Source organism: Thunnus maccoyii, chromosome 17 (genome assembly GCF_910596095.1).
Source record: "Thunnus maccoyii chromosome 17, fThuMac1.1, whole genome shotgun sequence".
Taxonomy (NCBI): domain Eukaryota; kingdom Metazoa; phylum Chordata; class Actinopteri; order Scombriformes; family Scombridae; genus Thunnus; species Thunnus maccoyii.
The window spans coordinates 19,244,956-19,270,129 of NC_056549.1; the positions used below are offsets into that span (position 1 = coordinate 19,244,956).

Sequence of the window (25,174 nt, forward strand, 5' to 3'; positions counted from 1 at the left end):
CCAGCCAAGGGGCTTTAACTTCACTCCAGGTGCAGAGAAGTCAACCTGAGGGCATGGGAGGCACATACAGTTGAGATCACAACCCCCTAGTAGACACACACACACACACATGCACACACACACACACACACAGGAAGTTTCCTTGAAGCAGTAACTCAGACTGAGTAACTTTGTGGTTTAAACTGGTTTACCAGTCCAGTGGTGTTGTTGTGGAATTCCTCTAAAGACTTGGCAACGTGCTGTAGAATAAACATTTCTGTTACCGCCTCCTCATGTGAACATCAATCAGCACGGAAAAGAAATACTGAGAGTGAAAAATGAAAAGGTGAAAGGGCCAGCTGGTTCAGTGGGTAGCATAATGACAATGTGCAGGACCGGCACTCAGTCTACTGTACATAAAAACAGATGGAGTTGGTTTTGTTTGCTGCAGGTCAGGTCTGATTGGGCAGAGAGTAAATTAGGTGGGACTAAACATACTGACACTGAAGCGAAGGTTGAGACTGTGCTGTAGGGGTTCAACAGGTGCAAAGATAACCGCAGAATAATTAAAATCCACCCACTAACCTGTGAATTTCTGTACAATGATGTTAAAAGGCTCTTCAATTCCACGACCTTAAATGGAAAAGGAATAATCACTCTCTTTATTGTGCTGTCTCTCCATACAGTAAATCTGTGTGGTCCATAATGAGCTCAGTAAACATCTGCTACTCCTGTATTAGAGACCATTTTCTCCACGTCTCATCCTGTAATATGGAGAAATTAGAGTGCAGGGACTCATTCAGCGTGTTTATACACACACATTCACAGAGAGCAGACATAACATAAGGAGTCCAAGTGTTTTTATACTACCCAACTGACGCTCTAACATACCATCTCGACACCACAATTTTCCATCCACAACAGTAAAACACTACCGGGTGTCCTTGGTGTATGGTCTCTGAATCTCAGGGTGTTGTTTTTTTTTTTTTTTTTTTTAAAGTGGAGGGTACTGGGACCTGTTCCAAGAAGCAGGTTTACTGATTTATTTGGAAATCTTTACTAAAACTCAGAAGCCCTTCAAATTTAGATTATGTACTGATGAAAAAAAGCCTTTCAGCTCAGGTTTTAAGCCAGATAATTTTAGTAAACTTGCTTTTAGGAAACAGGCTCCTGAACATTTATTTAACTGCAAAAATCAGTTTATTTAACATGGAAGCAGTTTCCCTGAAAACATTGTAGGACAGAACACAACAAAGGCTCAGTTATGCAACCGCTGATGCATGCAGCATATATGGAGAAATATCGCCACCTAGTGTTGAGACTCCATTACTCTATTGCATCTACAAGTATGCAACCAGCTTTATAGGACAGTGTCACAATTACTCAAGTCTGTTCAAAAACAACAGCCTGGTGCTCAAATGAATACTGACACATTTTTGACGATCTCTTTATGCAAGTGATGGGGGGACAAAATCCACAGCTCTCGTTTTGTGCAAATATATATTAAGTTTATTTGAAGCTAATATGAGGTGTCAGCTGTCCAAATTAGTCAAATCAATCTTTCGAAGTTAGTCTTTTTAGTTAAACATTAGACTTTTGTTAAGATCCTTGAACAAAAAAAAACACTGTCCGTCAAGACACAAACTGGGATTGTTTTTACTGAAACAACTGTGCAAGATATCCACTTTATTTGACTGAACAAAGCCTCATATTAACTTCAGATAACTTTTAAATACATTTTAGCTCAAATAGAGGACTGTGTGTTTTGCCCCCCCATCACTTACATTGTAAATACATTTGGAGTGGATCTCCTAATGGTCAGTATGTACAGGAGCAATGATTACAGCAAGCAAGTGTTCATTTGGGCACCTGACTGTTGTTTTAAGACAGACCTGAAATATTGTGAAGCTATAATACTCAGTCACCCATATGATTGGAAGAGCATAATATATTTCAAAAGCAGCTTGGAAGGTTTAATAATATTTATTATAGAAACCACTTCATGGATATGCATCATGATTGATGTCACACCTAAGAACTGTGACATTGAAAGAACTCTTATACTGTACAGTAGACTGATGGACAAGACAAAAAAAGAAGGCAGGACTCCTCGGAACATGGCACCAGTTTCCACTTGCACTGGTGTAGCTGCGGTAAACCATCTGGATGAACTGTGACAGTGAGGTGTTGCACATCCATGCAAACATCCAATAATTCAGTCATTCCCCGTTCCTGGAAAAGTTTGTCTTGATGGTAAAAGCGAACAACATTTTAAGAGGCTCCCCCTGACTTGTTCATCCCCTGCTGGACCTCACGAAGGATCTGCTCTTCCAGTTTGGAGGTGTCGTACTCCTTCAGCATGTCGTATTCCCGCCAAGGCTCTGCCCACTTCTGGGCGTGCTCCATCTTCTCCGGGGTCAGGCAGAGGTCGAAGCGTATTCCCTGGATGTTGAACTTGGGCCGCTCCCAGCGTTTGGACCAAGGCTTTGGACGCATCTTTACTTTGAGCTGGTGAACGGACAGAGATGCTCTTTCATTATAAATGTGAATGTTGTGTTTTTCATTACATTTCCTTTTAAAACATCAGCTTCTTTTGTTGTGTTCTGTAGCAAGGTGCAAACACTGCCACAGTTAGAGATTTAGATCCTAGGACACTAATGATACTGCAAGGCTTTTTGGACTCAAATACCCTCAAAATGCCTATTTTGCATCACTGCTACAAGTAATTATAATACAGTCATTAATACAAAAACAAAACAAAGTAATATTATCGAAGACAGCATTAACTGTAGTCTCACCTTGTTGACTGGCACCTCTCCAGTAGGGGAGAAGGGCACAGGCTTCATGTCTGGGTCCACAGTGCTGTACTCAGACAAAGCATCTCTCAGGTACATCAGGTTGTCATCCAACCTCTTCTCCAACTTCAGCACCTGAATGTTTTGAATACGTGGGCTGTACAGCTCGTAGCAGATCTCTACACCTGCGCCATACATACACACACAGAAATACATGATTAAAGCTTGTGTTTAAAGTGACGGCTACCCGCTTCACCTCTTGCACTAATATGAAAATTCTAGATGTGGAAATAAAAGATAAGCCCTGAAAGAGTAACCCTCAGATCTTAAAAAGAACACGCTCTCAGTTAAACAAGTGTTAAGGTTTATTATTCATACCTCTGTCGCTGTTATGTAATATGTTAGATACTCATACTTTTTCAGTGCATGGGCAGATTATGTCATCTTTTATGTCAGCCCTTTTAGAACTCAAATCAGCTTTATTTATATAGTACTTCACACACAACACTGCTGATCTAAAGTGCATTACAGCACACACAGAAGAATGCAGAAAAAGAAAAGAGGAAGATAAACAGAAAAACAGAGAATAATAATACATTTGTCAAGCTCATATACATTATGTATTTTATAAACAGAACACAAAACAATAAGACCAACACAAATGGAGAAAGGGCTTCAAATGGAGCAGCATAGTCAAAAGCTACACAGTAATGCAATTTAAATGAAGCTATGGGAAAATATCAGTGGGATTTAACATAATATTTATTCACGCCCGTACTGGAACCATGAGACAATGCTTGTTACTCATATTTAGTAGACCTGTGCTTAGAGAGAAAACTAATAACGTCACCTTGGTTATCGATGATGTTCCTCAGAATGAACGTGGCTCCCAGTCCCTTTCCACCCCTCTGGATACAGATGCCAACAAAGCGGTTCGTTTTCCCACTGGCATTGGGGTCAGCCATGGTCACAGCCAGGATGCTCCCTTAAAAAGAAGGAGGAGGAGGATAAGAGAACAGTGCAACTTTTTAAAAGAAAAAATTGAAATAGGACGTTGATTTTGCATGTCTGAGTTACTGTGGATTTCCACAGACGGCAAAGGCCTGGCTAAAAGGGCCCTGCCAAATGTTTGTAGGGGAATCATATGGGGAAACAAATCACAGACCATGCATTGGATTGCATTAGATTGCACCCTGTGTTCCTAATAAAGTGCTTGGTGCGTGTATTTCTCATCAGAATAGAGTAAACTGCTTTAATAAACCCTGAAAGAGGGGAAATCGCTTTGGTAATCCTAAATGCCAAATCCCACCTGGCAGTGGGAATGTAGCTACCTGCTGTGGTGAGTATTTCAACTGGTTTCTTACCTACGTAGAATTCAGGGATGTCAAGCACATTCCTCCTGCGTATCATGTCTTTCCGCTCGATGGAAAACTTTAAAGGGTCTGTTCTCTGCCGGGGAGGGATGAACTCTGGGCTCAGAAACCTGGGAGGGAGAGACGAGCGGACAACACGTTAAAACCTCCGGCGGGGATCAGCAATTAGGTTTGACCATGGGCCAGTATTTTCAGGATTTTTCATTGGGGAGCTGTTAGCCGGTGCAGGGTAAACACAGGCTTACATGTTTGTTTGTTTTTAAATTTATTTATTTAAGAATTAAATAGATTTGTAAGAGTAGGGATTGTATCTGAAGGGGAATAGATGGCATCAACACACCATGACTGTCTGCCAACCATTTATGTTTATAATAAAAAATCTGTTATGGTTATATAGTTTAAACTTCTGGAATTAAAACAGTTGTTAGAATTCACACATTAAACATTAATTTCTGGTAGGTTCAATTTAAGCACATTGTTCAGATAGCAACCAAAGATATAGGGTGTGGGGGATAAATGTATAGATGTAACAAGGTATCTATAGTTACAGCAAACTTGTGAAGAAAAAAAAACATGTAAAAGATGTGATATAAACTATTAAAATCAAAGCTTTCATCAGAGGGCCAAATATTTTTTTATCCAGGGCCGCTAATTGCCTTCACTGATCTACAGTATGTTAAATTTGTATGTGTCTGTGTGTCAGAGACCGCTAACTAAATCCCTTTTTACAGAGAAACATAACTTACTTTCGCAGAGATGCCACAGTCTGTGTTTTATCTATGATGACAGGTTTAGATGGAGGAGTGAATTTAGGTGGCTGCTCGCCGTCTTTCCCCGCAGCAAGACGACACAGAGACGTGGACAGGAACCCTGGAAATAACAAAAAATATATTACGACGATTCACAAATGTTTCCATATGTAAGGTGAAGTTGGGGTGGTCGTTAGGCGCTACTAGGCTGAATCATGACTAGCTAACAATTTAGCATACAGTTATCTCGCAAGGAGAAACATTACTTGCATCTTTTCGTAAACCGACAGTAAACTGTCTAATTTAACGGTCAACGGAAAGCTTGTACTTACGTTCATTTTGGAGCTGGATACTTCGTAATAACCTTAAGGAAAAGATACATTTGTCGAGCCCTTTGGTGCAGGCTGCCATGATTGACCTTCTGTTATCACATGGGAACTTGTACGGAAGCCGTGTAGGGCAAACATATGTGAAACGCGATTTGCCTGACTCCGCAGTTGAACAGATTGTCCTCAGGATGGCGCAAGTGTTCTGTTTGTAAAACATGCTCGCTTTTGATGCTGTTTCAAGCGCTCAATTCTGCTTGAAATGTAGAGGGAAAAATAGAAACAAGCACCTAAAAAACGTACATTTAATTAAAAAAAATATTTTAAATAATTGAAATATATCGATAACTGTTTATTGATATTTATTTTATTGTTTATTTGGATCCCCATTAGTTGTTACCAAGGCAACAACCACTCTTCCTGGGGTCTATGTCAAGAACATAAATGTGTACACATGCTTTCACATACATGCATACTGTACATAAATACAATTACAGCACTAACCCTGCCCCCCAGCTACCGCACATATACCCCCAATTAAAACAGCATAAAGATTATTAAAACCAAATGCAATATTAATAGGTATTATTATTAATTATTAAATTAAATTAAAAATGAAATTACATGAAAGGCTCCACTTATTGAGAGCTAGTATGAGAGCCATACCCGACCTGCCTGTGTGATTTACACGACTGTTGCTTTCACCATGAGACATTCTGCTGATTAGTGAGAAAAGTGCAGCATTCACTTATTGCCTATAAAGCTTATGTTGGTGTTGTTGGTAGTGTGTCTGATGATAATGATGATGATGATGATGAGGATGATGAGGATGGTAATGAAGATGATCATACTTCAAGGGCTATTCCTGTTGACAATGATGACAACCGTGTCAAAAAATGACCTTATCTTCCATATTTGTTTCTGTACCTACTACCTACTATGTACCCATCATCATATATAAATACCTACATTATGATTGTATAATGTTAGCATTTATATAGGCTATTAATTGCCTGTATGTTATCAACCAAACATTATTCAACAATGGTGGAAGAAGTATGAAGTATCAAGATCCTTTTCTTCATTAAAAGTACCAATACCACACTATAAAAATACTCCATTAGAATCAAAGTCTTGCATCCATAATTTTCCACAGGACTACAACAAAAGTATTAGCGGCAAAATGTACTTAAAGTTTCAAAAGAAAAAGTATTTATTGGGGTACATAATGACCCCTGTTGGATTAAAATTGCTGAGACATTACTGTAAAAGCAAGATTTTAATGCTTTAGCTGGTTGAGGTAGAGATCATTTTAACAAGTGTATAGGTTATACTGTTGAGGATTTTAATTTACAAGAATGCATCATATTTCATAAGCTGATATTGTACTTTTATGTGAAATCTTAATCTTCAAATTAACTAGTATCTGTCAAATAAATGTAAAAAAAAAAAAAAAGAAATATAGCACAAAATGAAAGTACTATTAAAGTAAAAGTACCTCCAAACAGTACCTAAGTAGGCTACGGTACTTGTGTAAATGTACTTAGTTACATTCCACTACTTTAGGTTCAATAAGTCAAACAAACACTGTACTAAACAAAAGCAAATCATTTCTCAGTGGTCACAGACAGCCTACAGGTATAAATAACACAATATAGACTCGCTGCCCCTGCCTGTGACTGGTAGGGAACTCTGGGTCTTTGAGACCATGCAGGGGAGTGACGGTCCTCCAGGTGGGCTTCCTCCTCAACACAGCACGCAGTTGGAAATGCACACAGAGCCGTGCACTGCCTTAGCCCGGAGGAGCCTCGGTCTCACAGCAGTGTGGTGGGAGGATGAGGGAAGACATGGGTGCGCACATCTCCTGCATGCGACGCACAGCCTGAAACTCAATGCTGCTGCTGCTGCTGCTGTTAGACTTTCTAATGCTACGGAGAAACTCACAAATTTTGAGGCTTCAAGGATGTTCTTCTCAGATGGAACTGTCTCAGCCCTCAGTTATGCGCTCCTGTTGGGAATAACGTGTCTGACCGTCCTGTGCGACTTCACCAAGGGCTCTACAGACTTTTCAGGTTGGGAATCAATTTGATGTGTTCGTCTGTTGTTTACAAAATAAACTAAAACTTGACCCCGGGTTTTTAAAAGCAACGATTGGACAGATCAGCACCCATTTTATTCTGCGTGTGTTGCTTGTGACTACAGTTTATCATCCCATTTTCCGGTTATGGGGGTGTATAATTGCCATATCTCAGCTGAAGCGTAACCCACCAACTAACTTAATAACCTAGCAGGTGAAAAACACTCAAGGATTAAGTCATTGCGCATGTTTTTAACTGTTGAGTAACTCCTAGAAGAAATGGGAGCCTTGATTTCAGTGCGTCGCATCAGCTTCCCGTGCCTCTGGCGTGCTGCAGCATGCACACTCAAATGTTTGCTTCATAAACCGACTGGAACACAACTTAAACATGCGGAAAAGACCCGTATTGCGCTTATCTTTTGGCCAATTTTGACACCGTTTGAGAAGAGTGACCCACATAAGGCACTTCAAACAAACAGGTTCCCCTTTACCAGAGCCGTGTGGCTGCAGGGATTAAGGGTTAATATGTCAGTACAGCAAAGATTTGCAACACATATCCCATTGATGCAACTGAGATAAACAGAATAATGTGGTTAATGTGTCACTAGATGAGAACTATTGTCTAGACCAAGTGTTCTCCTTTGCTACAGATTTACAGCTCAGAGAAGAAAGCAGATGCCGACCATTGAGCAGATTTTATGATTTTCTTTGCTTCATATAGAATCAGTTGGAAAGTCAACACCAAGTGCTCATATTAGTGCTTGAACCTGCCAATTACCTGAGGTTTATGAGCCAAACAGTGTGACGGAATCTGTAGGCTTTTATGTCTGCTAGGAAAAGGCATATGAAGTATTAGTGGAAACTAATGAGTTATTCTGTGTTGCATTATAGGCTATTGAGCTGTGCTGAGCCCAAGGCAAGCCTGCAGGTTTTGTTTACAGTGCCGTAAAACAGGAAGGGAGCTTTGTGTTGGTGTTAATTGGCCTCTAATGGGTCTAATGGTTGGAAACGAGCAGACTAACACCATTGGGGGAAAGGTGCTAAGGAGCAGATGTATGTAACATGCCCTCTGTGTATGATTGTGTGTGCATGTGTCCATGTGACTGCCTAATGAGCTGCTAAAGATCAGGGTGTTGTGAAAGCTGTTAACAGGGGTTTATTTTTGTAATTGTCCTACATGTGTCTGTGGTTGTTGGTTTTTTTTTTCCATAAATAATACGATTGAGAAGATCAAATGGTGATTAATTAAGCAAGAGGAGGAAAAAAACTCTTAAGACCAGCTGATTCCAGATTTCCGCTGCTTGGAGTAGATTTACCAATACTCTGGCTTAAACACGATTATTCAAATACTATGTCGCAGACAGGAGTTAATTTGTTGAAATCTCAGCTTTGATGCAACATGTCCTGCCACTGAAACTTTTACTTTTCAGTCGCCCATTGATTATTTTGCTGCTTAAGGGGGTGGGGGGGAAACACTGCTGTCATGTTGGGCTCTTCCTTTGCATTACCTTTTTTGTCTATAGACCCTGCAGAGACGCTGGCGTTGACTGCCCAGATGCAATTTTGTTTGCTTGCTGGGGCTTTGTGCAACATGCTTTTACAGAAATGCTGACCAAGCATCGCTGTGAATGAAATGAGAAAGGGGACTGCCTCGGAATACCTCAGGGACAAAGAAATCCTTCAGGCCTTGCATTCTTGACCAGCTGGAGTCTCCCCCAGAGACTGAGGCTTTGATTGACAGGTGCTGCCAGGCTGCAGAGTGACAGAAGTATATCTAACATCTGTCAGTCAGACCTCTATCGGTCATATGGTTGAGTCAGTGATGGTGAACAATCCGGTCTCATCAGTGGACCACAGTCACTCACTGAGGGTGAACTAACCTGCGGCAGCTAACTGTTGATATCCAAAAGAATGCTTATGTAGTAAAAGTTGATTTAATTTTATAACATGTTATTTTTAGCGGACGCTTCCTAGTGGTTCATCTTACATTTGCATCGTTTGTCGACAAACTGGGGTAATGGCAGTTTCATATTTCTTCGGCGGCTTTGAGCCCACTGCTGAAATGGAAACAAATATGTTGGTGGGTAATTTAATTCTGTCTCTCCCCCTGTTATCATCTTCTATTATACAGCTGCCTGAGCAGCTAATTAGAGGTGTGGAGTGAGCCCGAGCAACCCCCTAGGCTAACAGGGGTAGCAAGTTAAGGATGTAGCTAATTAACAGTCTTTGTCTTACAAGTTATCGATGCTCTGCTGTTGATTTTTTTTTAGCATGTTTCTCAACCAACAACTCATAGAACTTAATCTATAATCATTTTGTCTCCTTTTATGTATTTTCTCAGGTTTACTCATGTCTGTTTAATGCATGTGTTCTTTATTGGACAGCTAGCAGCAAATCATCTATTTTTGGATGCAAAAATTTGGACAACATTGCACCACAAAATAAACACATATTTATGACTACAAACTAATTTTTTCCTTTGCTTTGTGCCATAAAAGGAAGGTCTGTCTTCCTGAGGTAGTGCTACAGGAGTGTCACATGAGTACTAGCTGTTATTACTGCGTTTCTGTCCCGTGTTGGATGCTGTTATCAGCTGACATGGGCAGAGAACAGGTTACCATTCTTGTCAACACATCATTATGGAAGAAAAGGAAACTATGAATGCTGGACTATTTGGAAAAAGGTTAAAACAATGACAGGAATTACGCATTTGCCGCAACTGGGCCTTTCAGATGAGCATTACTCACTTGATCTGTTGGCATTTCAAACAAAAAACCATCATTGGTTTGATGGACCTATTGATGGCTGAAATCTCTCTGACACTGTCAAAGGGTTACTTCTCTCTCTCTGTCATAAAATCCTGCAGGCAAAAACCTATTTAATCCTAGTCAATGGGATGTGAGGCTGTTGAGGGGCCAAGAGGTCAACTGAGGTCAACCCATAGTAACTGTGTGAGTGTGTGGTTAGGGGGAGTTATCATCCATCTTGCTCTTTGTTCCCCCTGTCGAACCTCATCACACATGTTGACCACAGTCAAGAAATATAGACAGTAAGTCAACAGAGTTTTTTTCAAGTCATGAATTTTGATTCACTTCAAAAGAGGATAAAGGTGTTTGGATAACATCAAGGTCAGGCCTCAAAATGAACCATATTATAACTGTGCTCACATGATTTATTTAATCTAATCAGGCACAATCGTGATGTTTTGCATTTTGAGATTCTGATCTTTTAGTAACTGTGCTATGCTGCAATGATTGGTTGATTCCTTGAATAATTGTCTTAGTCACTTTTTTAAATCAAAAATGCCAGAAATCCTTTCAGCTTCTCAAATGTGAAGATTTGATGCTTTTCTTAGTTTTACATGACAGAAGTGAATACTTTGTGTTTTGGATGTTGGTCGGTTGGACAAAACAAGACTATTGAAGACAAAAATGATTAATCAAGAAAATACTAGGCATATTAATTAATTAATAAAAGCAATCATTACTTTCAGCCCTATTTGAAACATTATTATAATCTACAGTGTTTCCCCTAGGTTGACTGCTTTGGGGTGACGGTGGTCTCGGGGTGGGAGGTGGGGGTGATGGGGATGAGCTGAGCAAAACTCGGGAGAGACTCAGCAGCCACACATTTCTCCGTTCTCTGTTTAGTGTCATCAGGTTAGGCTAACCCATTGTTGCTAACTTCAGGGCTAACCCCCTTCACTTTTCCTGCAGTTGGAGAAACAACAGATGAGGCTTTTCTTGGCCTTGAGAAGCTGCAGCATTTATTAACTGACACACTGTAGCCTGTACTGTACATTTACTGTCAGATTGACAACTTAATGCTAACATTTTCCTCTGCTCCGCTCGCATTCACCGTCACTTTTCTGCCGCTCACACTCGCTCAATCACTCACTTGCTACGCACACACATTACGCACTGCCCTATTCCTTATAGGAGCTATGCTACGAAGAGTTTCCCAGGCAACGACACAGAGGTTGACTCATGTTTTGGAACAGCGCCGCACAGAACCCCCCAAATCTTATTGATTTCCAAATTAATGGATATTTGGCGTTATTTATGGCACTAAGAAATTTTTTTTTTTGGCTTGGTGGGGGTTCTCATTGGACTGGCAGCCTGCCAGGGCTGTACAATTATAGGGGAAACACTGATCTATACTCTATCTGTATTTAATGTAGATATGGCTGTTTTCTGTCATTTTAAAGTGTTCAAGTGTGGTAAACCTACATTCCGAAAGATGGATAATTGTAATAAATGATCATTTCCTTTTCCTGTCAATCATTTCCTTATTGAGCAATACATGATTTTGGTAATCATTTACAGCATAATAATGATGCCCTACTTCAAAGGGGTTCTTCCAGCTTTTAGTCATTCCTACAATACGGCTTTATAATCATAAGAAAAAGCATATTTTGTTGTGTGGTTTCTGCCATTAAAGGATAACGCTGGTGATATTCTATATTTTTCTTACTGTCAACACATTTCATGAAAAGACCAAAACCAACAATATGTTTTCTCCATCTCTCAGTACTTTCAGACTTCCCAGTGATCTTATACTTTCAGCCCCAAGCCCGTTCATTCCTACTCAAGACAGAAATCTTTAAAACGGTATTGTACAGTGTATATTTTGAAGAAGTGATTTCCTAAAAACAGCAAGGCACTGTACTTTTTAGCAAACATTACTTAATGATTAAATAGTGCACAGTTGTGTTTGTGGGGTCGACTCAAAATGAACTGCAGTGCCCATGTTCATTATAATGGTGGAATATGTCATCCAGTATAATGGTGTATCTCACTGATGTGTTTTTAACAGTTTTTGGACATTGAACAATGAATTTTGAACAATGGCACAGAGGAAAAACCTGTACCAGGCTTTGGATACACAGGCAGGGTCAGGTCATTGTTAGTTTTGACCTTTTCATGGGATTTGTTGAGTAAGAGAAATACAGAATGTCACCAGACTTATTCTTTAACTGTCAACAGTTTTAACTTGCATGTAGAAAGAGTAAACCCAGGGTAGCGACAGGGGAACTCTATCCCTCCTAGGTGACAGATCAGCTGATCACTTCATCATGGGCAAGTGCTCTAAGTTGTATGACACTGTAGCTGACACTTACACAGACACACAAATCCGCCTCTGCTATTACCCATATGGGCAACTCCTGGATTAGGCTACCTCTAACCTTTACCCTGCCCACCTCTACACACACACATACACACAAACACACCCCTCCACTCATTGCTGAGCGCTAATTGAGGCCCCTCAAATCTTAATCCGCTCTGATTTTTGAGTGGCCCTGGATAAGAGTAGTACATTGAACCCCACGCTCTCTCTCTGCACAGCTCCCCTTTCCCTTCCCTTCACTTCCCTTCCCCCATTCCCACACTCATCAGCTCCCCTGCCTCTTTCCCCACCAACCCTGCTTCTCTTCCCCGCCTCCTCGCCTCTACTCCTCCCCAGGGCTTGCCTGATCACTGTTTCTATGTCTGTGTGCGCCAGGTGAGCTCTGTCTAAACAAATCCTACCTCCCACTTGTTTTGTCTACTTTCCGTGGAGGCAAGCGGCTAGGCGGACAGCAAGGGCCTGGCATAAGGCTGCTTTTCTCTTTAAATGAGTAGAGAAGGGGTGCGTCTCTTCAAAGGGAAGTTTCTTTGAATGAGGTTCCCAAAGGAGTAAATTGTAAAGGATTTTGATTCATCGGTGGATGGTATCAAAACACACAAAGCTGTTGGGTGTCAAGGAGGACGTTTATAACATTACAGTTCAGGTTTAAACTAGAATTGCTTACTGATATCATCTGTTAAATCTGCCTAAATGCTCAGAGACAGGATTCAGTAGGATTTTAATATAGCTTTTTATCAAATCCGAATCTAGTTTGGAATCTGCTGATTGAACTCAAATCCTTGCAGGTTTTACTTTCAAACAATGATGTCACAAAAGTTACAGATAACGTCATAGTTAAGTTCAGTTACATTTCAAAGGAGTTAAATGACCACGTTGATGTTTTGCGCAATGCTCAACACTAATAAAAGCAAGTGAGAGAGGATAAAATATCCAATAAGAGTGTGTTGTGAATGTCAGTGTGAGATTAATTAATCTGTTTTGTTGTTTTTTTAACCAACCTGGATCCAAAATAGAAACAGCTATTAAATCTCAGCTCTACAGAAGATCAGACAAGAAGAGTTTGTGCAGAAGAAGAAATGTACTTACTCAACATACTAATAATTTACTTCTGAGATTTGAAACATCATATCCAGCCATGTAGCTGTGTGTCACGTGTGACATGTAGCATTTGTGGCTGAGCAATGCTAGTTATATATAGCAGTGTAAAAACCCATCTTAAAAGTTTGGTACCAACGAGACAGTTTAACAAGTTAAAGGAAATGTGAGACTTAAGAGCCTGTGGGTGCAGACAGCTTGGAGATGTACAGGAGATAACATTTGGATGCATGTACCAGCGTATGCCTTTATGGCATTGTGTGTGGGATGTTTGTATGTGTGTGTGTATGTGTAATTTAAGGTGGAAGTCTGACCTGGAACAACATGATCGTGATGAAAGACATGAATTACTGTGTAAGACCCTCCTCCCTGGATACAATAAGCACATAAACAAACACATAAAGCAGAGTTTGACATCATGTCGGGGAACAACAGAGTTGTGTTGGTGATGAGAGATCTGTGTTTATAACAGGAAACAACTCTTCCCCCTCTGCTCTTTTTAAAGCCTGTGTGAGGAAATTCAATTATCCCACATCACACTGCAACAAATAGAGGAGTTTTAAAGTTATAGCTTCATTTTGTAGGGATTAATTGATACTATATGCATATCAAATTTCTAATCTGCTTTCTGAAATACTGAAACCGCAGTGATCTAAAGGAAATTCCCGAAGAAAAGACAGAGCAGTGAGAGGAAAAGTGTTGAGATGATTAATTTGAAGATGTGTTCAAAGCAGACGTGGCCTCAAAGGTGAGCTTTGAGTCAACTGATTCAAGTCCTGGCATATGATGAAATTTAAGGTGCACCAATCAAAATTGTTTTTTGTCTCATTGCCAAAATATGTGTGGGAAGATAGCACATCCTGACTGAGGTAATCCTTAATGAACGATTTGGCTGCTGTTGGGGCAATATATTACACTAAATTAAGATATGGTATGTCAATAATGTTGTGCCGTACAAACAGAAACTGTTTTGCAATCAGTGTTGAAGAAATTGGAATGTATTTGCATAGACTGTAAAAAAACTACCGCGACTACTTAGATTTTCACAGTCAAACTTTTGTTCATTAATTAGTTGTTACTTGATAAAAAATGGATAAGATGGTAGAAAGTTTATTGCAGAGAATGGTTTTGTGTGCCAGTGATGATGAAATTTTGAGAAGTGTCTGAAGTCCGTCATTTAGTGTCTCAGCAATATACTGTACTGTAATAGAGCGTTATCATGTGTTGACTGAGGGCTTACATTGGCTGCTGTAAAAAAAAAAAAAAAAAATCACTATAATTTGAGTGAGAGTAGGTGTCACTTTTTTAAACAGTGTCTGTCTCATACCTGATTTTGGGGTGAAACTCCCAAATTAAACCCAGACTGCTTTCTAAATTACCAACGTAGGCTGAGAAGGAGGTCTAACTACCAGCTATGTCGGGCTGGATGTCTTAATCAAGGCTTATAATCACCAGAACACTGCTCAACCAGTCAGCCCTTAATATGATAATCATTATTTTGCATAGATTTCTGTCAATCCCCTAAACCACCCAAATCGCCCAATCAGATGTCGAGCTTGATGGTTTTATGGTAATAACTGTTATTGGGGAGAGGAGAGGGGCGTCTAATTCCTTAACCATTTAACTGTAAAGATGTATATGTAGACATTGTAGATGTGTGTGTGTGTGTTTGCACTTGCCCTCTCTTGCATGAGGAGGTATATAAGGAGCCCCAAAGAAAACATAGAGAAATGTATGAAGAAGATTCTTCAGTGACACTCCTGTGTTGCTGCATGCAGCTGCAGTTAGCGAGCTATTCTAACATCTCCGCTGTCTCTGTTTAGGCAACAATTGTGTAATTAATTAAGAATGCAAACTTGTTTATCATATTTTGAACAAAGACTGAGACCGAGAAAATCTTATTCATTTTGTGAACAAAAGGCACATGGAGAATCAGATAAGTAGGGATGCCTGCTGCTGCAAGTACAGAGGGTTGCACCATTCAGTCTGAGGATGAAATGGAGCTGTAGGAAAACAGAAACAAGTGTTGGGAAAGAGTCTGGTGGGTGTGTGCACCGGCAATTATCTCCTCATGTCCACCCCACTTATGTGTTGGCTGTTGAATTATGCTCTCAACCCAACCCCACGACACACACACGCACATGCAAAAACCCGGCACGCACACCTTTTCTGCTCCTGCATCTTGGAGAATGTGAACCATGCTTTGATGCCCCTCCTCCTCCCCTCTGTCTCCTTTTTTCTCTGTTTCCTGGGAGCTGATTTATGTTTGGTTTAAGAGTCAACATGTCTGCCTTGATCCGGCTTCCTTTTTGTTCTTTCTCCATCCCTCGATCCTCGCTTCCGTCATGTTCTCTTTAGTGTAGTAAGTAGAGTGAAAGAACATTTTTGAACATTAGTTTTTATGGTTTGATGAAAACCCCTTAAGGGAAAGAGAGAGACAGAGAGGGAAGGAGAGGTAGAGAGGTGGGGCGCAAAAGGGCCAGTCTGAACAAGGAGGCATTGTGTAGCCCCCCAACTGTGTCGGACTGACAGTCTGCATTACAGCACGCTACAGCAGCCTGCTCCCCAAAGCACTGCTAATCTGTTGCTTACTGGCCCCTCTGGCCAGCTCAGGTAAGGGGGGAGGGAGCAAGAGAGATTTTCCCTTGTTTTTTTCCCTGTTGAAACCATTTGTTGCACGCAAACTTAGATTGTATTGGTTCCATTCCCAGCAATGCGTCATCACAATATAATAGTGCTATGGTTAGAGCTATAAAATGAGATATATCTCAATTTATATCAGTTGGCTCATTTGCCATGTTGGCTCACTTTTAATATGCTTGTTTTGTTAATTACAGTATCACAAGTTAAAGATAATGGTCTGTAGCTCCTTGTCATATGTCATTTATTGTTTGAAGTATTGCCACTAAATAGTTATTTATTGGAAAATTGCAATATGAGTAAATTTCGCCTCTAGGCGCTCAGCTATGCAATGAGCTAAACACACTTCCCATAAAAGCTGAAGGCAGTAATTGGCCTGTTTTTACTGCAAGTAATTGTGAAACAATAAAAACAGCGAGACATCAAATTCTATGATGGTGATTACAAATCTGAAAACATCATAAGAGATATCATGAGATGTAATAAACAAAGGTTTGAACAAAGGTATTGTGAAAAACATTACCATGAAACTGGATTCATACAACCATAGACTAACTGTAAATTAGTTGTCCCTCATGCAGGGAACAAAGTATCACTAGTGAACAATCAACATTAAGTCCCCCATAGGAAATACAACACAGAAATTTAATAACACACAGACTCCACAAGAGTAAAAGTGAAAAGAGAAAAATACATAACAGATAGCCAAACAGAATTTTACCAGCTGACATCTATACAGCCAATGAATGTCAACCAAATTTCATGAAAATCCATCCAAAAGTTGTTGAGACATTTCACTTAAAACCACAAATTTCAACCAACTGTTGAAAGTGGTACTTGAGGAAAAGTCTGGTTTACAAAAGTCATCAGGAGACACTGTTTATAGATTATGAATGTCAATGCCAAATGCGCCAATCAATTTTTTTGAGTAAAAAGTTTGACCTGCTGGTGGTGGTAGAGGAAATTCCAGAGAATCACCAAAGTCGGTAGAATTCATCCTTTGGTGACCATTAATGTAATGTTCAGCATTTCATGGCAATCCATCCAATAGTTGTAGAGATGCTTCTCTCTGGACCAAAGTGGTGGGCCAACCGACCAACATTGCCATCCATAGAGTCATAATGCTCCAGCGAGGGCATATGGGGAATAGATAAAATATGCTTGTGAATTTTTGCAAAATATCTGACAAAACTGTACTGTCATAATGTCAGTTAAAGTGCTATAAAACTGTGCCAGTAGTGGTTGCTACTAGCAACAGAACACCCAACTGACACCAAACGCTTGTGGCTGAATATCCATATTGTAGGTAATTCAATAAATCTGTTCTATTGTCCAGCTCTACACAATTGTAATTTTAAGTTTTTGTTCCTATTGATGGGCAATTTTAAGGCATCACACATTGGGCTCAGTAGGGGCAAGTCATTGATTTTATAATTTTAGAATACAGATTAAATAATCAATAGATTAATAATTAATAATGGTATAGAAAGAAGTGAATGAGTAGCAGCTGACTTCATTGTACAGGTTGAGGCTGTACATTCAGCAGGCAAAAACATCTACCCAAGGTGACCCCAGTCACTTGGTAGCTATGAAAACAAACTCTCCTCTCAGTGATACTCTGAATGACCAAGGCAAAGTAGGCTTTCACATTTAGTCTGCTCATTCCTGCAGATCAGTCTGGGTTTGTTGTAAATGGAAGAGGATCTCCCTGCTAAGTCCCTTTGGACATGCTGCAAATGGCTTTTCACTCCCTCAGCTACTCAGAAGTTGTTCTATTGCTTGTTTTCACAGAACAGCCCCCGTGTTAAGCTTGTTAATTCCCAAAAAGCTCAGTCTTTCAGTGCCCACCCACTCCCACCCTTTTTTTTTTAAGGAAATACCTCTCTTTTCTTTACAGCGCATGCTTGAACCTTGAAAAGAGGTATGCTGTCTTGCTGTTAATGCATTAAAACTGATTAATGTTTTATGGAGGGGGTGTAGATTTTGAGAAAAATGGAGGAGGACAGAAACGGATGGAGCAGGTGGGAGGCTACTGGATCACAGTGATGCTTGGCACGCAGACAGGCCATAATGAAAAGAAATCAGTTGTTAAGTTATTATGGGAGTCTACGTTTGTGGAACTGGAGGTCTTGTTCATTTTCTGAATTAATAATGTGACATGTGGCTATGGAGCACTAAGGTGAGCACTTGTATTAGAAAATATGTGGTTCTTAAGTCAATAATGACTACCAAGAAGTATTTCAGTGAGTGAAATGTAAAGATTGTGCTTTGTAGACACTTGAAAACACATTCAACAGTGTAATTTCTTTCACTTTAGGATTCTGGGTGAATTTTGGAAGAATTTGGCAACTATGGCATAATGTTTTTTTTTAATCTGAATCTGCTACTGGTCTAATTCAGGCCTCTTACTTGCCTCTTCATATTAATGGCAGGTGAGATTCATGGGTATCGTAGTATTTAAAGACATCTGGTTTACTGAAGAGACTGAAAAAAAATAAATGAAGTACAAATAATTCAAACTGATGACCACAACATAAATTATCCAAGAGACTAATGTGTTTCTATGTTGAGGAACCGATATCATCAACAGAAAACTAAAAGAAAAATACTTTTGATGCACAGTAACCATAATTGTATCCAGTACGATGCTCATGCAGACATACAGTTGCACACTTCCACACCTAATTGCTGCCTAGTGCAACTAATAAAGCGTAGCGTCAGTTCGGGCAAAGCACTTTACACCCTACTTTCATTAGTTAATTGGAACCAGCTGCTAGTTAATTCACAACCGTCCAATTAATGCAGGTGTGCTGTGTGGCCATTTCAATCTGACATTTCTCTTTATTGCAGATTAACTCATACCAGGTTTGCTGCAGTAGCTCCCTACACCACCCCAACCTCCTCTTTACCTATTATATTTTTGATATTGTTGCTTTAACTAAGATGTAATGTCCATGTATGTGTTTTTTAGTGGGATTAGAGCTTTTTCCTCCAAATTGAAACTATTAGTGCTACAAATTTTTTAGTTTCTGACGTGTCCCATCAGAGGAGAAAATGAGTGACAGGAGATCCTTCCTTGATGACCTCTCTATCTCACAAGCTCACTTTTCTAAGCCCTAGGCTACTATCGCTCCACCCAACAATCACCTAAATCCAGTCCGCTGTGGTGACGATGACTGCTGAAGGATACATCTGTCGTTCCCTTTGTGACAATAAAGCTCACACACTGATGCATCTGTCTGCTGTCTGCTGGACTGTGGTCAGTAATGGGACAGACTGGCTGCCACCCAACTCTCCCAGGCCATAAAAGTGACCATTAAAATGACAAATCTTGCCTCCTTTGGCCCTTTCTCTGTCCCTCTGTGTCTTTTCTTTCTGCCACACACACACTCTTCTTTCTCTCTGGGTGTTTGGACATGCATGCAAACACCAGGCAGGGTGTTCCCGGAACCTCTATGCCCTTCACTCTTTCACCCCTCACCCCCATATCCCCTCTCACCAATCATAAGAAACATACAACACACGTACTCAAAGTAAAAGTGTCCTCTCACCTAGTGCCCTTCGACCTCAAGGGGTCACAAGGAGAGGCACGTGCTAACAGAGGTCGTGGGAGGGCATGGGTGGGACCAGTGTTTGGTTTTTGGGGACTCCCTAGGGGAGACTTAGCGGCCACTGTCCAACCGTGCGGCCATTTCCAAGCGTGGCAGATGTTTTATACCCGATGACCCCCTCAGGACGAGCTTAGACAGAGGTGGCGTTCCACCCTTTGTTCGTAGGAGTTTGCTAACACCAGTAACCTGAAATATCAACCCCTCCCTTGCTGCTAACATCACTGAGTTGGCCTTTGACTGTCTGCGTAAGCTTGATGCTTTAGTGTGGATTTGTTTCCTCGTGTGTGTGTATGTGTGTGGATATGAACAAGCAAGGGGAGCATGTTGTGTTCAAGTTCTCCTCCAGAGCATGAATTCCTTGTCCCACCTGATATGTGTCTGACTTAGCATGTGACATCCCTCCAGTTCTCTACATTTAATCCCCTTCTTTGTCTTTTTTGCCCGGCAGATAAATCTCCACCAACAAAAATAAACATCATACTGTCATTTCGTATGATACAGTTTTCACATACGAACCTGGTGTTTAACACAAGATAACTAGACATAACGAACCCAAGTTCATTATCCCGGGGCTAGAGTTTGCCTCTGTTATGAGTTCATTTTAATCCTATAATAATATAATATTAACCATATAGTTATCCAACATTTATTATGAAAATGTAGAATTGGTAATTCTTATATCAAAGATTAGCAGTATCAGTTTTGTCTCTTGGGAGGAGGCATACACAGCTAAGTCAGATAATGCCTATCAACCCATTAAAACTTACCATTACCTTGGTTTTATTCTATGTCAGTCCATCAGTCTGAAAAAAGGTCCAGTATAACAGTTTTTCTGGTGCAACTCCAATACACAGATAGGTGACAAATTAAAGGAACAGGGCACAAGAGGTCACTGAATGGTTTGATTAAAATGATGCCAATCATATGCTATGGCTTGTGCAGTCATCAGATCTCACCCCAATGCCAGATTCTGGAGAGATATGCTAGATGACACTCTCTACCAGCATCATCAAAACACCAAATGTGGGAACATTTTATTTTGTAAAAATGGTGTTCATCCCTCAAGCAGAGGTTCAGAGACTTGGAAAATCTCTACTAAGGAGCATTTAAGTTTTTGCTGGAGGCTAAGACATTCAACGATCTTTCCTTTTCATTACATTGGTGTATTTGCAAATCTACCAACATCAGACTCTATCTTTTCATTCTTCCCTTTACTTTTGGTATATTGAAAATAGTTATTTATAGTTTCGCCCATTTGAAACCTTCTGTATCTAACACACACAGCCCTTTGTAAGCCTGTTGCTACTGGATTCATAAGTACAAACAAATAAATAAGCTGTGTACAGGAAAAGCTGGGGGAAGGGATGGGTGTAGCAGTATGTTGTTCATGTCCAGCAGGTTGAAGTTTGTGTGCCTCTGCATACCTCATGTGCGTTTGTTTGTCTGTGGTGTGCATGTTTGTGTGTAGTGTGTGTAGGTGTTAGAAAGATAAGCCATCTCAGGGAGATGGAAAGAACTGGGCAAGCACAGTGTTTGTGTTTGTGTCTCCGGTTTTAATGACTTCAGCTGCTCGGGCTCCGGTCTCTGTCTGCTGGTGGGGGGGGCGGGGAGGAAGTGTGGTATGTTAGCAACTCTTCCATTCAAATTAAAGAGACCATCACCTGAGGATATTGATGCACACCATGAGGAAAGCCTATGAAGTAATTTGGAAAAAAAAGGGATAAACATGTTAACATGCCCTCATCTTCTGCCTCCTCTGGATTCCTAACCACAGAAATTTAGTGCATCAGTGAACCAAATCCAAACACTTGAACTTGTTGTCAGTTGTCATATCTGGCTGCCTCTGCTGATGACAGTCTGAAAAAAGTGAGAATAAATATGCAGCTCGCATGCACCTGGATGGCCCATGTGCATGGTTTTGCCAATGTGAATTTGCACAGGTTTTTCAGTTTCACTCCTATTGGCTGAAAGAAACACACACAAACACACCCAGAGATGAATGTCATAAGAAAATACATTTAATATAAGTATATTAGAAGAGCCCTCATCTTTTTTCCTACTCTTGGTAAGCCGTTCTTAAGTCAGTAAGTTAGCATTACAGATCTCTGATCATCTCTGCCAACCCCCACAGCTGTTGTTTGAGCAGTCTTAAGTGAAGTCTGATAGCAAAGTGTGAAATGCATGGTGGGTTTATCTCCTGTGGAGTTGGTGAGGGTATTCAGGAATAGGATTTGAAGTTGTGTTGTTAAGGTCACGGTCCTGAATGGGTTTTTGTTTTTTTTTTTAGTGTGAAGTTAGAGAGCAAAACCAATGCTGCGGTTAAATCCAGAGGACCAACCTCATGTGAATAAGCCCCCTCAGCTGACAACCCCCCAACCATTCAGTAACTGTGTGTACAGTATGTTAACATGTTCAGTAAGTATTCTAGGAAGGTTGCACCTCACTCAGCCATCACGTGTCACCCATTACTGCTGTCAATACAATGCAGCCTCTACCTCCCACATTTTGCTACTTGTACTGTGGCTCACCATGACTCACAACATAAAATAATCAGCCACAACTGCTAAGCTAGTAAATAACTTCAACAATTTGTTCTTACTCCATTTTAACTGTGTACACTGACATTTATAGCCGAAGGTATAAGACGTTTTTGGTATACAGTATGTACAGTATTTGTTGATGTAAGCCCAAGCAATGATGGATCCTCAAATCTTCACACAGTCCGTCAAATAGTTGCAAGCTCTACTCCGGAATAGCAAGCTTGTGCATGTTTCTTCAGATTCACGAATACAATCTTAGATGGTTTCACTCAACGCTTACTGCAGCACTTGAAAGAACTCAGCTACCCATTTACAGTGCTTGAGTAGTTTTAAAGGTAATCCTGCTGTGACTTATGTCAAATTTACCTGCTTAGGCTCTAAAAAAGAATGTATGTGCTCTTTCTCTGTGCCGTAGTGTGATTAATAAAAAAGTAGGCTAATCCAAAACGTGACTATTGTGGCAAGAGTATTGTAAGAAGAGGAATGCAATGTATTTTAGGAATGCGCTTTTTAGATTGAAATCAGGATGCTTTAGCAGTGAGGACTTTACTGTGGCATGTTTACAGCATCAGTTGTCCGTAGCTCTCTTTTGATGTCCATTGTGTAGCGGTGTGCACTTTGTGGCGTCCGTGTGAACTTTGGCTCTTATTTCACCTCATGTTTGAGGTCTCATTTGATGCCAGCGCACCTCATCAACCTGTCTCATTCAGCTCATGTATCAAAAGGTGAGCTCAGAGTTTTGACCACATGTGATTTAGAACCAGGGGGCTGGGTTGTTTTATCTGTATGTCACGTTGTGCTCCGGGCCCTTGTGCCGCCTCTGTGGTCTGTGGAGAAAAGTAATTACTACAGGACCTAAAGCCACCAGCTCTGGCCCGCGGACCTTTGCTGCCACATCCTGTAAGCAGTGGCTTCGCTTGTAAAAGATCTGCTCTATTCTCATGACCGGTATGCTGCCTATTTCTAACCCTCCTTCACTTAAAACCACCACCCCTCTCAAAGTTTTTTTAAGAATCAACAAAACATTTGATTCTTTAGCAGGTTGCTCTTTGTGCTCAGTATGTCTTCATCTACCTCTCTTTTCTCTGTCACCCATCTCTGCTTTTCATCGTCTTCCCTTCTTCATCTCCACCACACTTTATCGAGGGCCCAGCCTTCTCTAGAGTGCTTCCAGAGCGTGGCCTGTGTCTTTGAGGGGAAACCTCCGCTCTTCCCAGTAATCACCACTTAAAGGGAATTCCTTCTCCGACAGCAGGCCTGCAGCTCTGCATCTTTGAACATTTGATGGTTTGATGGCTATAATTTGCTTAAAATAACACCAATAAAGTCATGAAGCTGTAAATGCCTAAATACCTAATGTACCAAGATGAAACGCAATATACAGCCTTTGATTTTGTAACTTTCAAGAGCATCTTGGCTACTTAGTTTATATGGAATGCGTTTTGAGGTGTTCATACTGATATACCTTTATTATATGTACATGATCTATTTAAAGAGATTACACTTTTGACTCTCATTCATAGAGACTTTTGAATATCTCTAAACTTCGGTATAAACAAGCACTTTTGTGGCATTAAGCTAAGCTATAATCTTCTAATATTCTGCAATATTATACATTCTTGCCCGATGCAAGAGGCTTTGCAAACATTACTCCTCAAGCAACATAAAAAGTGAGTTAAATTAGACAGCAACTGCATAATCAGCAGCATTGAGCCTGCACTATTATGACACATCAGTAATACTTCATGTAGCAGTGGCAGGGTATTGTTCATTCTCAAGGCCCGGCCAATAGGAGGAGGCGGCATCTTTCAAAATCAGGGGAAAGCCCTGAACTGCCTCTGGAGTCAAAACACTCTCACTGCCCTCTCCTTTCTCCTCCTCCAACCTGCCCTCAGTTCATGTCAGAAATACCTGTTGTACTCATTCCGAGCTGACATTGAACACCTGAGCTTAGAGGACCATGAGGAGAATTAGTTAGAGCTTTCTCCCAATTTGATCTGAAAGGAAAGACAGGTAAAATATAGTGGAGAGAGCTCTTTATATAGGTTTTTTTTTCTCTGTATTAAGTAGTAATGGATAAACATTTCTAAGCATAATCACTCAAACTGTGCTGTAAATTAGCATTGGTATGTGACCTGCAACAAGGTCTTATCTAATCAGTGATTCCCAGGGAGGAAATCCTTCTCCAGCAGACCCCTTTCTGTGTCATGTTGACACAACACAGTGGCCCGTCACTAATCTCCATCATACCTGACCCCCTGCATCGCTGGGTCAGATTTTAGGGTCACCACATGACTGCAAATGAGGAGCTAATAATTACAAGGGCCTCTGATTTCTTGCTCTCATGATTAGCTGAAAGCCTACATATGACTGAAAGGTGGACACTGACAGCTTAAGTCACATCATGTGACAAGGTGAGACATACAAAAAGCAGGTGCAATTGTCTGCATCTATGTTTATAAGAAATCCCTTTGCTGCTTGTGCACAGATTAAATGGACCTTACGCGCCTTTCAATCCAGGCTGTTTGTACACGAACAGCATCTCGACCGCAACCTCCTGTCTTTAAATGGCTGAGTAAACAAACCAGCAGACATAATAGTGTGCCGCTTTGTTAAGGGAAAGGGCAGGGAGCTAGTTAAGGAAGGAGTCTGGCCCCACATGAAAAGAAACGGAGAGAAGAGACGCCTGGGTGTTCCTTCAGCATTGTTCAGCCTTCTGCCTCTGAGGGACACCTGTCATTGGCTGGGCGGTTTACACAGGTGCCTTAACCCCGCCTGATTTGTTGGCCTCGAAAGGAGACTTCAGTCAACAGGTAGCGTGAGGGGAACAATAGTGACGATCCTGACGAGGAGAGAGAGAGA

The 25,174-nt window shown here is 40.7% G+C and overlaps 2 protein-coding genes across 2 annotated transcripts in view; one reads left to right on the top strand and one right to left on the bottom strand.

Annotated features, from left to right (window-relative positions):
- Positions 1 to 1,943: 1,943 nt before the first annotated feature.
- On the bottom strand, positions 1,944 to 5,339 carry mrpl19 (mitochondrial ribosomal protein L19). Its single transcript, XM_042390660.1, has 6 exons — positions 5,229 to 5,339; positions 4,894 to 5,017; positions 4,139 to 4,257; positions 3,625 to 3,759; positions 2,778 to 2,959; positions 1,944 to 2,487 (listed from the first exon to the last, which is right to left on the bottom strand). Exons 1-6 carry the CDS (start codon positions 5,305 to 5,307, stop codon positions 2,251 to 2,253), a joined length of 876 nt encoding a protein of 291 aa, XP_042246594.1. The 5' UTR covers positions 5,308 to 5,339; the 3' UTR covers positions 1,944 to 2,250.
- A 1,417-nt stretch (positions 5,340 to 6,756) lies between these two features.
- The window catches only part of LOC121882371 (protein eva-1 homolog C), a 75,368-nt gene continuing 56,950 nt past the window's right edge, over positions 6,757 to 25,174 (top strand). Inside the window, exon 1 of the mRNA XM_042390589.1 lies at positions 6,757 to 7,294. Within this exon, the coding sequence (XP_042246523.1) occupies positions 6,931 to 7,294 (364 nt within the window). The 5' untranslated portion in view covers positions 6,757 to 6,930. The remainder of the gene's footprint in view (positions 7,295 to 25,174) is intronic.

Coding starts and splice junctions, on each gene's coding strand:
- mrpl19 (XM_042390660.1), bottom strand. CDS start 5,307: ATGGCAGCCTGCACCAAAGGGCTCGACAAATGTATCTTTTCCTTAAGG. Junction 2,960..3,624: donor GAACATCATCGATAACCAAG/GTGACGTTATTA, acceptor TGTATGGCGCAG/GTGTAGAGATCTGCTACGAG. Junction 2,488..2,777: donor GAGAGGTGCCAGTCAACAAG/GTGAGACTACAG, acceptor TCCGTTCACCAG/CTCAAAGTAAAGATGCGTCC.